At 48.9% G+C, this 16,305-nt stretch overlaps 4 protein-coding genes across 7 annotated transcripts; 2 read left to right on the forward strand and 2 right to left on the reverse strand.

Moving 5' to 3' along the window:
- Nucleotides 1–81: 81 nt before the first annotated feature.
- Nucleotides 82–3,213, reverse strand: GPANK1 (G-patch domain and ankyrin repeats 1). Of its 4 annotated transcripts, none has more exons than XM_016121623.2 (3): nt 3,100–3,213; nt 1,237–1,934; nt 82–699 (listed from the first exon to the last, which is right to left on the reverse strand). In XM_016121623.2, the coding sequence occupies exons 2-3, from the start codon at nt 1,830–1,832 to the stop codon at nt 255–257; spliced, it is 1,041 nt and encodes a 346-aa protein (XP_015977109.2). In that variant the 5' UTR covers nt 1,833–1,934; nt 3,100–3,213; the 3' UTR covers nt 82–254. The 4 variants fall into 4 exon arrangements, with proteins under 4 accessions (XP_015977109.2, XP_015977110.2, XP_015977112.2 ...); XM_016121624.2 differs by having other exon boundaries at nt 1,237–1,937; nt 3,100–3,203; XM_016121626.2 differs by having other exon boundaries at nt 2,711–3,173.
- Nucleotides 3,214–3,352: 139 nt separating this feature from the next.
- On the forward strand, nt 3,353–7,375 carry CSNK2B (casein kinase 2 beta). Its single transcript, XM_016121629.2, has 7 exons — nt 3,353–3,511; nt 4,115–4,197; nt 4,895–4,997; nt 5,586–5,701; nt 6,125–6,200; nt 6,346–6,535; nt 7,136–7,375. The coding sequence occupies exons 2-7, from the start codon at nt 4,126–4,128 to the stop codon at nt 7,224–7,226; spliced, it is 648 nt and encodes a 215-aa protein (XP_015977115.1). The 5' UTR covers nt 3,353–3,511; nt 4,115–4,125; the 3' UTR covers nt 7,227–7,375.
- A 119-nt stretch (nt 7,376–7,494) lies between these two features.
- On the forward strand, nt 7,495–9,850 carry LY6G5B (lymphocyte antigen 6 family member G5B). Its single transcript, XM_016121630.2, has 3 exons — nt 7,495–8,261; nt 8,388–8,516; nt 8,807–9,850. The coding sequence occupies exons 1-3, from the start codon at nt 8,204–8,206 to the stop codon at nt 9,205–9,207; spliced, it is 588 nt and encodes a 195-aa protein (XP_015977116.1). The 5' UTR covers nt 7,495–8,203; the 3' UTR covers nt 9,208–9,850.
- A 2,047-nt stretch (nt 9,851–11,897) lies between these two features.
- On the reverse strand, nt 11,898–15,348 carry LY6G5C (lymphocyte antigen 6 family member G5C). Its single transcript, XM_016121632.2, has 3 exons — nt 15,228–15,348; nt 13,596–13,763; nt 11,898–12,061 (listed from the first exon to the last, which is right to left on the reverse strand). The coding sequence occupies exons 1-3, from the start codon at nt 15,346–15,348 to the stop codon at nt 11,898–11,900; spliced, it is 453 nt and encodes a 150-aa protein (XP_015977118.1).
- Between the last annotated feature and the right edge of the window lie 957 nt (nt 15,349–16,305).

The raw sequence follows: 16,305 nt of genomic DNA on the forward strand, positions 1-16,305 counted from the left end.
TGGCATAGATGGGAGCTACATGTGGCCCCCAGACTTCCCCAGAATCATTTGGCTTCCCACAACAGCTTTCAGAAAAGTGAAAAGATTGAGAAGATTGATTTATTTTTTTCCACTCTCCCCCAAATGTAGGGCCCATTGACCAAAACCTGAAAGTCTGGGACCTTGGGAGACCCCAGGAAGTAGAAGCCTACATGTCTAGGTCAGAGATCTAAGTTCAGACTTCAACAGGAAACCAGAATCAGACCTTGCCGAGGTCAGAACTCAAGGTTCATGTATGTCCTCAGTTCCCACTCCCAGGCTCTGTTTTTCTCCTGCTGCCTTCTCTCCCGCCTCCGGCTCAGTGTGGTAACCTGAGGATGTCTTTCCCTCCCAGCCACTGCCCGAGTATCCTGAGCCAGGAAGTGTGTGACTCGGGCTTGGGGCGCTGATCTGTACCCTAATCCTTCCTGGTCTCTCTTGAGGACAGTGGGGATGGGGTTGACACGGCCCTTGCCCTGAGGTCCCAGCCCCATTCCAGGCTCCCAGCCCCTCCTCAGCAGCAGTTTGAAGCCTGGACTGGAGGTGGGCACACCAAGGGGCATGCTGGGCATCCGAAGATCCTGGGACAGTGACAGCAGGTGAGCAGTAGATGTACGGTGGTTAGAATCTTGAAAGTAGGCATCACAGGTCTCACAGTACTGCGGGGAGGGGGATTGGGACCTGTAGAGGAAGAGAAAGGGTTGACAGCAGGGGAGTTGGGGTTGGAAGACCGGGTGCGACAGGGTCCTTCCAGTCTTTCTGCTAATGAACAAATTCCTTCTTCCCCACTTAGCAACGAAGAACCAGAGAAGTTAGAAGAGATGGTAATGAGGCCTCACAAGGCTCTTAGGCAAAAGAGGAATAATAATGGCTACAGTTAATATTTACATAGTGCTGACTATGTGACACTGTTCTAATACTTTACACATATTAACCCATTTAATCCTAACAACACTATGAGAAAGGTGCTCTTATTCTTATTTCTCAGATGAAGAAACTGAAGCACACAGATATGCAGTTGCTTGCCCAAGTAAACAAACAGCATTTAATCCTAGAGAGCCCATGTTTATAATCACTCTAGTACATTGCCTTCCCTATCAATCTATACGGGGATGGCGGAAGAGAACCCTTCAACTCTGTGCTGGAGCCTCTGATGTGGAGTGGAAAGGAAAGGAAGAACACGTTGAAAGACAGGCATGAGCAAAGCCTTCCTCTTACCAATTCTCTGGACTCCTCGTCTCTCCATGGCTCTCTCTGACCAAACGAGCCACCTCAGGGAAGCCTGCTTCTTCAGCCAGCTGAGCAGCATCCCTGCCACCCAGCTCGCAGACCCCGACCCAGGCAGCCCCTCGGCCCAGGAGATAGCGCACAGCCGCCTCCTGGCCTGCTCGGGCAGCACACATCAGGGGTGTCCACCAGAAAGCATCCCGAACATTGATATTTCCCCCAGCTCCCCCTGCCTCATGGGGATCCAACAGCCTTCTTAGTTCTCTCAGGTCCCCCTCCTGGGCTGCCCTCAGTATCCACTGAGTCATCTTGTCCTCAGCCTCAGGTTGTCCATGTCCTCCTGATATTCTTTCTGCGGCCTCCCTCATCATTCTTTTCTTCTTCCACTTTCTCTCAGGCTCAGGCTGTGATCTCTGGGGTGCTGGGGCACTGCTCCCATCCTCAATCAAGGCCTCATAGAAAGCTCGGGCTGCAGCTCCATCCAGGGTGGTCTCCAGCTCTTCGGACTGTGACTGCTGCTGCCCGTCTTTCCAGAGGTCGCTGGGTTCGGTGGCTGGGGTGAAGGTAATGAGAGAGGGCCTGGACATAGCTTTGGGAGAGCTGGGACAACAAGACGAGGTGAGGGGAAGATGAGACAAGCAAGCCAATCCTCTGTTGGCCCTCCAGTGACCAGAGCCACCTTCGGAGATCTGCTGAGATGAGGAAAGTAGTAGCCTTAGTCAAAAAACTCCTCCTGCTCCAGAGCGACCCTAAAACCTAGGACCCTACAGGGCCCAAGAGCAATAGGTCACACGGCAAAACAGGGACCCCTACAGTAACAAACCATGTCCAGAAGTCCTGCTTTGCGCCCCCACCTTCATCAACAATATGTAGCCTCTCTTTGAAACTACACTCTTCAAGACATATCATTACGAAAAACAATCAGCCTGGCCCTTTAAATCTTCCTCGATCCTATTTTGGGGATCGTCTTTTCAAACAAAAATATACTTAACACATCTCCAGAAGCAGGAAACAGATTTGAGGAGAGGCTGCTGTCTGCATCGCCTTGCAACTTCGTACCAAATGGCCCTATACTCTAACCGAAGTTCACATAATCAAATAGCCAGACTACTCAAAGACGCATGCGTGGCTGGCGGGGAAAAAAAAAAATTACTTGAAGGCGCAGGCGTATCAAGCGCCCAGTTGTTTCCCGCCCTGGAATCTACCTTTCCAATAGTACTCGCTGAAAGCACCACGTGCCTAAGTACCGCGCGAGGCCCAAAGAGGATCTGTCAGTTGGAGTCCTGCTTTTACATAACGCCCCACAATGCCCTTCGCCTCCCTCAACGTGGTCCCCGCTCTGAGCTCATTTTCTGGAGTTGGGAAACCATTTTCTGGGTTAAAAAAGGCCCTGAGGAGGAGGAGGAGGGGGAAACTATGGAATGCCCAGAGCTGTGAAATGAAATAACGTCACGCTACCCCTCACCTCCAACCAAGGTTCGAAGGTCGCACTTAGTGCCCGCAACAGAAGGCCCCATTCAAGCCCTAAGAGGAAATGGAGAAATGCAAGGGGACGAGCAGCAGAATGGCTGGCACCACCTCAGGTTAGCGCACTGGGCCGCCCCGGTTCTCACACCGCCCAGCTCAGCACAGCATCAACTCCCGCCTGAGAAGGCCAGACCCCCGGGTGAAACATGGGACCCGTCGGGGATCTCCAATGATGTGCCTGGCTCCGACGAAGGGTTCGACAGGCGATAGGACCCGGTGGGTTGGCTGGGGATGAGGTCAGTCCCCTGGCCAGCAGGGGCGCCGGAGCCGGAGGCTCGCCGTGTGAGGTAAGGGGCAGAAAACAACCCAGCTGGCCTCGTTCCTTACCGCGACCCCCCGGTCCGGCGATCACACGACTTTATTTTGTACGCTCCCTGACCCAGGACGTGATAGTGTGCTTCCGCTTCCGGTGGCGCCTCGCTGTGCTCCACCCCTAGCATCTTCCTCAGGGGCCTCGCGACACCATGGTCATGCGCAGGTCACCCTGGAATTCGTAGTTCGCCCTTCCCTCGTTTCACCAGTTTCTTCCTATCCGAGACTCTATCTCCCGGCGTTCATCGCGGCGCCCTACTCTTGGCGCTTGCGCGTTGCCCTCTTCCCCACCTTCCCCAATTTCCACTCCCCCTTCCCCACTTCGCTTGCCGTGATCAGGTCCGCGGCCTGCGCTGTAGCAGTCACCGGCGTTCCTTGGAAGCAGCAACTCCCCTCCCCCACCCTGGTCCCGGCCCCAATCCAGCCGGTGAGTCTGAGGTCGTCGCCGGGCCGAGTTCCCTGTTCCTGGGCGCGGCACATGGGGATCTCCGCACCTCGATGTGCGAGTGAAGTAGGAAGTGTCCCGGTCCGGCATCCAAAGAGGAAGGGGTGGCCTAAGGGGCAGAGGCGGAATGTGGAGACGCCCACGAAAGAGAGCTGAGGGCCACCCTCACGCTATGAGAAAAGGAGGGACCTACCCGGCGTTTGAAAGGGTTAAACTTCGGCACCCTTGGGAAAGGCGCCGAGACACACAGACCTGCAGGAGTATGGAGGCCGAGCCATGGGCCCTACCGCAGTTGACACGAAAGGGAGAGGGTCCTGACCTTCGGGAGCGTCAGGGATGTGGGTAGGACTGGTGTGTCAAGACCTGTCGGTTTCCCGCAAGTGGTGTGACCCCAAAGAATTTCTAATCTCGAAAAAAAAGGGGCTGAGTTGTAAATAAGAGAAGCTGGAGAGAGATGCTCCAGAGTCTGGGATTCTTTAAAAAAAGATGGCCCCAAATTTCTCCGTGGTTGGAGGCCAGAGTATGGGAGGAGGAAGGATACCAATCAGGGAGGGAGATCTTGGGTTATACTTGCTCTTTCACCAGCTGACGTGAAGATGAGCAGCTCAGAGGAGGTGTCCTGGATATCCTGGTTCTGTGGGCTCCGGGGCAATGAATTCTTCTGTGAAGTGAGTTCTCAACCTCCCTTCTCATTTCCACATAGAGTCAGGCCAGATAGTCTCCCACATTTTCAGCTTCTATACACTTTTCTCACATGCTTCCATAGAAACTTTTTCCTGTAAAAAGTCCCCTCAATAACCCACCACTAACTTGTGGTAAAGTGGCAAGACTGGGACCCAACTCCCAACCCTGCCACCTTCCAGCAATGTAATGTTGGACAAGTCAACCTGTATCTTTTTTATTACTGGAGTGGTATTGTTAATATCTATCTCCAGTGACTATTAGGGGAATTAAAATACTGTACATTAAAACGTCCCTATGCAAAGCTGTGTGTTATCATAAGGGATGTAATTGTCTTCAGAACCCATGTTCAACCTCCACCTTTCTCAGAGTCGTCTGCCCCTAAGGAGAGGACAAAAGTGGTTCCTAAGATGGAGTGAAGAAGTAAGGACACAGATATTAAAAGGAACTTCTCTTTAAGGAAGGGGTTAGTGAACCTGTTTATCCTTAAAAAGAAAAGCCCAAGTTTTTATGGGAGGGGCAATGTATGTGAACTGGGGAGAAAGACTCAGGTACTTTCTGCTGCATTGGGAGTAGAGAACAGAAACAGTTGTGTTAAGGATAAGTCATCAGTTAGAGCAACTTGCTCAGGTCAAAATCAAGGATTCTGTTATGGGTTCCCTCTTGACTTCCACATCCTGACAGGTGGATGAAGACTACATCCAAGACAAATTCAATCTCACTGGACTCAATGAGCAGGTGCCTCACTATCGACAAGCTCTAGACATGATCTTGGACCTGGAACCTGGTGAGGCACCCTCAGGGTTGTTTTGTGTGTATATGCTTCCTCCCCCTCCTCCCACCCCCCCCCCTTTAAATATCTGTTCATCTGCTTCTTGAATTTCTGAATTTCCTTTTGGTTTTCTGACTCTCTTAACCCAAAATCCCCTATTTAATTTTGATCCTTCACCTGACTCTTGCCTAGTTTTGTGATTTATGCCACTCATTCCCAAACTCTGATCCTATAACTCAGCTCTGTTCCATAATGCCAGTTTCCTCAGGGGTCTCATTTTTTCCTCTTTTTCCTACCCTGCACTTTCCAGGCTAGAGTTTAATCTTCTGCATTGACATCTTTGCTTTTATATTTTGAGGAGGGAGTTGGGAGGGAGAGAAGAAAGCAGAGGGTGGAGAGGTATGGAGAGAAGGTAGAGCTGACTTGGGTTGGTTGAAGAGTCAGAAGCCCAGGTTCCTGGGTTAAATTCCCACCTGAAGGGTGGGGTAAGGTTCAAAGGTGAGTACTAGGCAAACTGAGTGGCCAGCAGCCCCTTGGGGATGGACAGGGCTCCCCAGAAAGCTGTGATATAAGTGGTTACATTCAGCTGGGGCCATGTTTCAGATGAAGAGCTGGAAGACAACCCCAACCAGAGTGACCTGATTGAACAGGCAGCCGAGATGCTTTATGGATTGATCCACGCCCGCTATATCCTCACCAACCGTGGCATCGCCCAGATGGTGAGGCCTCTCTGCTCACACTTGATTCCTTCTGAGGCAGTAAGGAAAACAGATTATTGAAACAAGATTTCACAAGTTTCAACCCTGTCAAGGATTCTAGCTAAGAAGGGAAGAAGGATCTCAGAAGCTAGGCCTGGGAATTTAATTCTGATGGGTATAGTGCTAAAGGGGGTGTTTTCAGTGAGAGAGATGTGACCTTGGATGGGAAGTTGTTACAGACTGCCTCTTCCTCAGGGAACAAACAGCGAATGGCTTGAAGAAAGGAAGCTGAGAGGTCCAAGGGCCTGTCTGGGCTAGAAAAGGGGCCTCTAGACAAAAAGAGACAGGAAGAATCGGGGACAGTGGTGTAGGTCGGGCAATGATGTGGGAGGGGATTGCCTCTTCATACCTACCCACCAATCCTTTCCATTTTATTCACCTCAGTTAGAAAAATACCAGCAGGGAGACTTTGGCTACTGTCCCCGGGTTTACTGTGAGAACCAGCCAATGCTTCCCATTGGTGAGTATTGGAGGAAGGGAAGGAGGGCAGCATATAGTAGGTCCTCTGGGAAGGAGTTGGGGCTCAGCAGGTTGGAGCCTGAGACTGGGAGGGAGGTTAGGCAGGATTTGGGGAGCCTGGTATACTGAACCTGGCTGTCCCACAGGCCTTTCAGACATCCCAGGCGAGGCCATGGTGAAGCTCTACTGCCCCAAGTGCATGGACGTATACACACCCAAGTCATCAAGGCACCACCACACGGACGGCGCCTACTTCGGCACTGGTTTTCCTCACATGCTGTTCATGGTGCACCCCGAGTACCGGCCCAAGCGGCCTGCCAACCAGTTTGTGCCCAGGTGGGGAACAGGGACAGTATCACCAGGGGTCACAGGAAAGGCCTAGGACCCCCAGAGAGAAGGGAGGACGGGGCTAGGGCTCCCCCTGCTGAGGGACTGTGAGAAAGTCTTTTGATTGCCTATACCTCAGCTCCCTTATTCATAAAATGGAGATGATGATAGTACCCACCTGCCAAGGTATTTTTAAATATGTGAAGTGCATAGAATAACATTTGACACCTGAAGCACCACTTAAACAGTAGCTGCTCCTACCACCATCTTGGGTCTTCAGCCTTTCCCAGAAGATCCTCAGAGCCACGGTTCAGGTGTGCTTTATCTTCCTTAAGCATCATTTCTACTCTGGTATGGGGAAGGAAAGTTCAGTTTTACATTAAAACAAGTGCTAATAGAGATACCTGTATACTTACATACAAATCTTAGATTTGAGTTTTAATGAATATTTACGATATACTCCCAAATATTCTTGAGGAGAGGAGTTTAGGAACCACTGCTCCTAAGCAGAGATGAGGCTTGTGGAGGAGCTGGAAGTGGGAATGCAGGCTGCTGACAGGGCTGCATGGGGCTCACCCCACTGTCTCTTTGACCTCTGCCCCGGTCCAGGCTCTACGGTTTCAAGATCCATCCGATGGCCTACCAGCTGCAGCTCCAAGCCGCCAGCAACTTCAAGAGCCCAGTCAAGACAATTCGCTGATTCCCCACCCCACCTGTCCCTCAGTGTCCTCATTCTTTGACACCTCCATTCCTTTGCTGCCACCCTTTCAGGAACCCTCTATGGTTTTTAGTTTAAATTAAAGGATTCATTATTGTGGTGGGAACATGAAATAAAGTGGAAGAAAAGGCCATGAGTTGGTCTGCTGGTGCTTGGGGTTAGGGAAGGGAGGGTATTGGGGTGCTGGACGCCAGGGGTCCTCATGGCCCAGCCCACCCTCCCCAAATTGAAAACCAGCACAGATTTGTGCCCAGTACTTGGGTGATGTTTTTAGTAGTAGAACAGAATTCCTAGGATTGTGTTCGGGAGAGTACAAAGTCAAGGAAAAGATGCAGAGAAAAATAAGATTTCAACGTCTAGAGAAATAGTTGTTTTTGGGGGGCCCACGTTTGGCTGTTGGGACACAACACTATCTTTTCACTGTTACTTTTACTGGGACAGTGGTTAGAAAATAACTACAGGTGGTGGAGAGAGGAGGAAAAGGGTCCAGAATTGCTGTTCCATAGTGTCTATGCGCCCCCTGCTGGGGCATCTGAGGCATGCTCATTTCAGATGGAGCTGCTAAGTTCCTGGCCTAAGTTCCTCCCAGCACAACAGGGACTGGCCCTGTTGTGTGGGGAGAACAGTAGGTGGTGCCAGAGTCAAAAGCTAATGCATGGACCCTTGAGGGGCAGGAATAGATCTTCAGAAGGCATGCAGGGCAAAGGTGGACAGCTAAAGCCCAAGTATTGCTCATGTCTCGGCCATTACTCCCACATTCAGGAACTGGACCTCAAGACTGAGGACACACTGTCCCTCTTGTCAAGTTAATAACTTCCCCTCTCAGCCTGAATCCTGCCCCAGGCAGGAATATAGTTCTCTACCCACGGCCCCTCCTGCCCAGACTGCCTGTCAAAACCAGCTTGCAGCTCAGGATCAAGGGCACTCCTTAGGGACTGCCCTCTCCCTAGAATTCCATAATGAAGGCCCATATACTTGTAGGTGTGCTGGTCATGGTGGGCTACACAGTGGGAAAGGGTAAGTGGGGGCCAGGGGCAGGAAGGAAGGCGGTGGGGCAATGACCCTAGATACATGAGCTCCCTGCAGGGCAGGGAACTTGGAGTGAGTCAATGCCTCCATGCCTCCTGTCTTCTGCTTCCTCAGCTCCTGTTCCTGAAGTCCGGACGTGCCACCTCTGCCTCTTAGAAGACCCTTCTGTAGGATGCATTTCAGGCTCAGAAAAGTGCACCATTAGCAACTCATCCCCATGCATGGTGATCACCATCTATTATGGTGAGTTTAAGACTGAGGAAGGGGCTGCTGGTGGGACAGTCCATTGCTTAGTCTCTTCCCTTCTAGATGAGGGCTGCTTGGGGCCTGGGGTACAAAAAGGGGGCAAGAGGATATTGAAAGGAGGGGTCTGGTGTTCTGAGGAGCCAGCTAAGCTAATTTTCTGACCCCTTCAGAAGGAGTCTGGGATAGAAGTATGGTCTGGTGAAGGGTGGAGAAAGTCCGTGGTAGGGATGCCAAGTTTGGGGGCTATGGGAAGCAAAAGGGGTTATTATGTGTCCCTTTTCCTCTAGATACCAAGATTCGCTTCTTCATCCGAGGCTGTGGACAGTACAATTCTTACCACTGCCAAGAAAAACGCAACACTTACTTTTCAGAGTATTGGTACCAGGCCCAATGCTGCCAGTATGATTACTGCAACTCCTGGTCCAGCCCCCAGCTCCAGAGCTCCGTGCCTGAGTCCCACGACGGGGCTCTGGCCCTGCCCTTGTCCAAGTCCCAGATCCAACGGTTTTACCAGGCCCTGAACCTCTCACTGCCCCTCCCCAGCTTCTGTGCTGGGAAAGAGCCTGAAGGTTTGGACCCTGTGGTTGCCCTGCCCTTGAACCTGGGTTTGTCTATTGCTGACCTGCGCCACATATACTTATTCCTCAACGATTCAGGACTTTTGGTTCTTCCCAGGGCTGGGCCCTGACCCCTTACCCTTCCTGGATTCCAATCTGTTCTAGCATCTTTCCAACACCCCAGCATCCTATACTGCCCTCTCAGAACATCTACATTCTCTGGTCTGCTTTCTCAGACCTTTCCTTAGTACTTCTAGTGTCTTTATGACTTTGGTTTAATTTCCTCCCCAGAAACAGGTTGACACTGCACCTAGTGCTCTTCTTCCTCCTAGAAAATAATCTCAAGTGCAGATTGTGCCCAGGTTGACCTGGGAAAGGCAGTGGTCATTCCTTTCCCATTGTCTGAGTGTTCCATCACCCTCAGTCCCCTCTCAGTCTGAGTACCTGCCACCTCCATTTAGATCTGGCTGTATATTGCATTTCGTACCTATCTCTAGGACTCAGTGCCAGACAACTTGCAGCAAGAAGGATAAAGGGTAGACTACAGTGCAGATCCCCTGACTTAACATCCTAGTGTTTCTGCCTCACTGTCTCTACCACCACACTCCTGCCCTGGTCTCCTGCTGCCTTCTCTCATCTCTTGTCCCAGGCTCTGGCTTCCAGCCCCACTTCATGTCACTGAGTCCTGACACCCACTTCCATAGGTGCCCAGGAAGAAGAGAGGATCTGTCTTACTCTGCTCCATTTCCCTCCACAATAAATGGACTGGGTTAAGTCTGTGTCACATTGTTTATGGGGTCAGACTCAGGTGTGGGCAGGTATAGACAGTTAAAGAAAGTTAATTGGGCATGGCATTCAAACGGTTATAGAGCCCTGCCCACTCCGCTTGGCCTTTGTGGCTTCCTTGTGGCCTGCACCAAAGGGCCCACATCCATCCCATCCTCTGCTCAGCTAGAAATCAAAGCAGGGTAGTGACACCTCTCAACCTTAAACTTACCCTATGAAATTGGGAAAGTTAAACCCACGTGACATAAGGTTTTTCCACCTAAGAAAGGAGGGAAAACTCTTTAAACCAGGAAAACTCAGGAGCAAACCGAAGAGTCCAGGTCTGCATCTAAGTTACCTGGTACTAAGAGACTTGAGTTCCTGTCTATCCATTCTTTTCAGGATCCTGGCACCTAGGACCCCATAGTGGGGGCCTTTCAAGCATGCTGACAGCAATAACGAATTGTCATAACTCCCTTTTTCATATATTCAATAAACACTAGACACAAACTGCTGTGTACCAGGCCTCACGTTAAGCACCAGGACTCAGATGGTGTGGCCTAGTGTCTCTCTGCTCTTCTGAATCCAATCCGGTGCTGGGGTTATGAAACCTTTTTCTGAAAAGTATTATAGCTTTGTGGCCAGGAGGCTCAATCTCAGCTCCTCTGCCACTTGGGTAAGTTTGTCTTTGTGTCTCATTTTGGTCACCTGTCAAGTAGGGCTGTGCCTTATAGGATTGAGAAGATGCATGTAAATGTGTACACAATGCAAGGTAGGACCTCAAAAATAGACACATGATTAGAAACAAGCATTTTGGCCTATTTTTTTTAAAAAAAACCTTTTGCACAAAACATACAGTAGCTTGTACGTACCATGCGATGAGCTTTTGTAAACTACTCATTTGTGTTACCAGTTTCCAAGTCAGCATAAAAACCTTTATTAGTCCCCAAAGCTGTTTACAAGTACCCTCCCAGGCAGTCTCCCCAACTCAGTGGTAGCCACTGTCCTATGCTGGAGCAGCTCAGATGGATGCTGTCTGTATATTTGATATAAGTGGCATAGAGCATATACTCTTATCTACACAATGTTTGGCACATATGTCAACATTTCCTGTATTATGGGAGACGCCAACATTAATTTTTAAGTCAGAGGCAGTAGGAGGTACAATTATTCTGTGTCCTCTTGCTGGGCCCACTTTTCCTTATGACCTCTGACATCAGTAGAAGACAGGCCCGGTTTTATATAAATTGGAAGCAAAACTGGAAGACAGCTTCAGTGGTTGAGGAACCCAAGGCCCAAAATTGAAGATGACTTACCACAATCCTTGAAGAGGGAAGCTGAACCTGGAATCAGAGAGCTCAGGGCTCCACTAGGCCTAGCATTTTTCCCCCAGAGTGTCCTCTCTCGGCCTAGTCCTTTCACAGCCCTACTCCCACCAACACAGTCACCCCCTATCCCCATGGACCTCCCCTGCAGTCCCTACACAGCTGTGGATCTGACAGTACTAACAAGGATGCATACTGCCCTTTTGGCCTTTATCGTACCCCCTTCTAAGTATTCACATTTTTGTGCATAGGGGTGAATCAGAGACACCAAGGAGCTGGGCGTCTCACCTGTCCCCATGATGCAGTAGGCAGGACCCCCTACCTCAGCCTCCACCTCCACCAGAAGAGACAGACAAACCATACAGTTTGTACACAAATTTATTTTGGAGGAATACTTGGTGAGAGAGGCCTGTGGCGGGAGAAAGGGAAAAGGAGCGAAGTGGAGCAGAGACAACCTAGAGGTGGGAGAAGAGAGGGAAGGTGTCAGGCTGTGAGGACTTGAAGGGAAAACTCCAGAGACATCTTGAGAAGGAGCCTGGGGAGGGGCAGAGTGGGAATGGAATTGTTGAGGGATGTCAAGCAAGAAGCAACTAAGGCTGGGGTCTGGTAATCTGAGGGAGGCAGGAGGGATAGTGGGAGGGACTGGAAGTTGTCCTGGCTGTGCCCAGGTGTGGACCAAGAGGCTGGCTGGAAACTTGTAGCATTTTACTCCAAAGGTCTCTGCAAAGGTTCTACGGAATATAGAACGCTCTGTTCTGTGGGTTATTGCAGAAATTCCTAAAGCAGCATCGAGAGAATATCCAGAAGCCAAATACCGGAGAAGTACGGGTATATGAACAATCATTCATCTGTTCCTTGTGGCGGCAGTCACTCACCATGATGTCAGAACCACTGCCTGGGGAGGGACAGCAGCAACTAGTGATACAGAGATCCCAGGCAAAGCCCCACATCCTCTCATCCCCTCACTCCACATAGACTTAATCATCACTGCCCCCACACCCTTCCCTGGACCTGCAAAAGGCAAAGGTTCCTGGAACTGTGCAGGGACAGGGAGTGCCAGGGAGTCACCAGCCATGAACACTACAGAAGTTTCCCATGGAAGATTGGTGGGAAAGAGCCATCTGAAATACCGTGACAGTTGGAGTGGGCTGAGTTGTGACTTGTGGAAAGAAGTAGGGAGACCCAGTATTTTGGGTGGGACCATGGCAAGAAAAAGTTGGGAGATGTATTGGAGATCAGATTGCAGAGGGAAGGTGTTTGTTGTTTATTTTATGGATTAAAAGATATGTTTGCTGCTACATGTGTATATGTAGATGTGGATGTAGATGTAGATGTAGATGAGGGGATGTTCACTGCTGCCCTGCTTGAGAGAGTGGAAAAGTAGAAGTAACCTAATGGTCTATTACGAGTGAGATGCATAGATGGACTCTGACATGCCCCTGCATGGAGTACTATGCTGGGACAAGGAAGCTGTGCACAAACTGATACTAAGTTCTCATAACTGTTAAGTTTAAAAAGCAAATGCAGGACGGTTTGTGCTACTGTTTGTGGGGCCTGGGGAAAACAGATGAAGATAGAGTAAATGGCATATTTGTATAAGGTGGAATATCTACAAAAAGAACACAGAGTAATTAAGACAGTAAAAATGGTTTTGTGTTGTGTGCATGGAAGCTGGGCAGATTAGGCAAGGAGTGGGAGGGATACTTTTCTTTGACCCCCTTGAATACTCCATTATTGAACTATATCTATGTGTCAGCTATTTTAAAAATATAGTAAAAGGATTTGAATAAAGGCACCTTCATGCACTAAGTGCTTAAAATAGTACCTGGCACATAGAGTGTATTATGTGTTTGTTAACTTTCGAAAGGTAAGGACCTGGGTGGAAGAGCAGGCATGAAAAACAAAGAAATACAGTCAATCTTTGGCAGGATGAAAGTGAGGTGGAGATGTCCAGAGGGCCATTTAACATGACAGTGTGACAAAATACTCAGATTCAGGAGGAAGCAGTATGTAGCTGCTAGATGAAGCCAAGAAAGCAGATAAAAATCGGAGAGAGTGACATGGGAAGATAATTAAGGCCCAAATTTTGGGGAACATGAACTACTAAGGGTCAAGGAGAATGAAGCAAGACTCACTGAAAGAGACTGGAAAGAGGTAGGAGAAGAGAGATGCTGGCAGCAACTACCACTGACAGGTGAGGAGAAGGCAGCCTAAGGAAAGGCCAATGGATCTGGTGATCTTGAGGGTCCCTGCAAGGTTAGGTGCTGTGAGGAGGGTGAAAGCCAATCAACTGTGGACTTAAGTCAGGCAGGGGAAGTGAAGTCGCTCTGAAGGAAAGAGACGATCGAACAGCAGCTTAGGAAACTGGTAGAGAGAGACTCAGTTTGGGAATGGACTGGGCCCAAGATGGGCATGAGAAGGCACCTTACTGTTCTTGATGAAGAGAGTCATACAGCTGCTGCCAGGTGAGGTGAGGCAGATGTCAGATCCCAGAAGGCACCCCAACTCTTTGGTCTCCAAGAGGCATCGATAGCAGCGTAAGTATTTGGGAAACTGAACTGGATGAGGGGGTTCTTGATTGACAGGATCAAACTTACCTAGAACACAGAGAAGCACTGACCCCAAACCGCTGCCTGCCTAGTTACCTGGTTAACCCCACTGTTTCCTCCCACTTTCCATCTCAGAATACCATAAAATCACCCATAATTTTAAAACCATCTGACTTAATCTTCCACTCGAAGCTTAAGTCATTAAAAATCTCCAGTCTCCCACCTGTTATGTGGGAGACCTGGGTTTGAGTCCTTGAAGGCGAGGCATTAAAAAAAAAAAGTCTCCATTTTCTGCTCTTATACTTCCTGAAATGAAGAACTCATTAATTCACTCATTCATTCAACGTGTATGTGAGGGGTTAATAGGTGCACAGCATTGTGCAAGCCTCTAAGTTTAAAGGCTAGGTGAAGGAAACCCATTCCAGCTTTGGGCAGCCCTGTTAGGACAGTTCTTCCCCTGGGATCTGCTTTCACAGTCCACAATCCCCTGGACTCTCTTTTGAATATGCTTTCTTAATCTGTAATGTTCAGAAGTAAAAACAAGAATGCATCATCACAGGACAGAAAGAATCTTGGCTTTGTGTAGATAGGAGACTTCAAGCCCCCCAGGGCCACATTATTTGTTTGGTGGTCCTATCATGAGACAGACGCATATTAGACCTTATCTGACCAAAGCCCTCCCAACTACATGCATATATAATGGTCCCTCAGTGTTCCATGAGGAATGGTTACAGGACCCCCCACGGATATCCTCCTGTATACTTTTAAGTCATCTCTGGATTACTTGTCATATCTAACACAATGTAAATGCTATGTAAATAGTTGTTATACTATATTGTTTAGGAAATAATGACATGAAAACAAAAGTCTACACATATTACTACAGACATACCATCATAGGCCTAACTAATAGTGCACGTCAGCAACAACCAACGTTTTTCTTTATAATGTTTTTCATCCCCAATTGGTTGAATCCAGGGATGTAGAGCCCTCACCTATGTACATCTACCTTTTCCTCTGGTCCCAGGCCCAGACCACACATCAATGAGTCCTCAGACCCAGGAAAGCACTTGGTATGAGGCAGATGCCAAACAGACATTTCAAATCCTGTTTCTATGGAGATAGTGATTTGCAGCCAAGTGATGAGGCTATCAAGCTGCATCCAGCCTTGTCCTACATTGTGGATCCTGGTGCTGTTATCTAGCATGTTCTCCAAACCCTCCCTATTCTGTGTTGCCCTCAGATTTAAATGGGTTCCATTCAGTATCTCCATTCAGGTCATTGCTGTTGAGTGAGACAGCCCTGTGGGGTGTCATTAGAAATCTCTCTCAAAGTGAACATCATCAGTCCATTATCAGTGCCAGGCATTGCTCCACCAAGCCCACTCATCCCATCTTTCCTCTGCCTGGGTTTACAAGTGCATCCTGGGCAACTGTACCCAGACACCTGGTGTCTATGGGTTTCTCTATCCAGCAGGCCAGGAGACCCTTTGTACCTCTTAGAGCCACTTACCAAACACCAAGCTCATCATGACCAGCACTGTTAAGAGGACCATGTACAGAGCTTGGGGTGTGCTGTGGAGGCACAGGGGCCCCAGGCTCCGGCTACGTGCAGGGTCTGCCATAAAATGCATGACTGCCCACCAGCCTCCAGTCTGGGCTTATATCGGTGGAAGGGAAGTTGGCCAAGAGGAAGGAGAGGGCAACACCCATTAGGGGTGGAAATTAGTGCCTGAACAGCCAGAGGGACAGAGTGTCCTCACCCACAGCCACTCTGAGACCTACATCTTGGCTTGGGAACAGGTGTCCAGCAACAGGAGAATGAGAAGGAAACATTCTTTCCTACTCATTCAATAGACATGTATTGAATCACTACATCAGATATTGGGGATATAACATTGCTCCAAGTCCCTGCTGTCAACCTAGAAACAAAAGGTCTTTCGAAGTTGGTAGGCAACAGCATTTATTTGAGATCATTAACTATACGAAAAGCATAGATTCAGGCATAAGCCCAAATAATGTTCTGATTAGGAGACAAAGACAATGGGTATTTATGAGAAGGGGAAGAGGAACAATTACATCAATAGAGGGAAGGCGCTTCTATTGGCGCAGAAAACATATCATAGGGATGTTAATTCTAAACAATGTTTTTTTAATTTTCAGCCCAATAGTCATCAGTCCTGTAGTCATAACTGCTTTCTTGTTATCTTTGCAAACAGTTCTTTGGGACACAGTGTTGCCTTAAGTACAATTCAAAGGTTATTTTGCCCTGTTTTAACATTCTAAAAGTTTGAAGCATAAAATGTGCAAGGAAGTTCCTCCAAGATGGCAGCTGCAGCACCATTTTAGTTATATTATTGTTTACACTGCCTTCACAGAGCATACAGTCTTAGTGAGTTAGACAACTGAACAAGCAATGATGGGGTATGGGGGTAGGGGGCAGAATGCTTCTGGGATCACTTAGGTAGTGGAAACCACTGACAAAGGGATTTCAGCAGAGCTGTAACATGATCAGTTTCCCGTTTGTAAAGGATTACTGAGGCGGGAAACCAGTTAGGAAGTTACTTTTGAGCCCAGTCACAAGATGGTGG

The sequence above is a fragment of the Rousettus aegyptiacus genome, unplaced genomic scaffold, assembly GCF_014176215.1.
Source record: "Rousettus aegyptiacus isolate mRouAeg1 unplaced genomic scaffold, mRouAeg1.p scaffold_m13_p_1, whole genome shotgun sequence".
Lineage (NCBI taxonomy): Eukaryota > Metazoa > Chordata > Mammalia > Chiroptera > Pteropodidae > Rousettus > Rousettus aegyptiacus.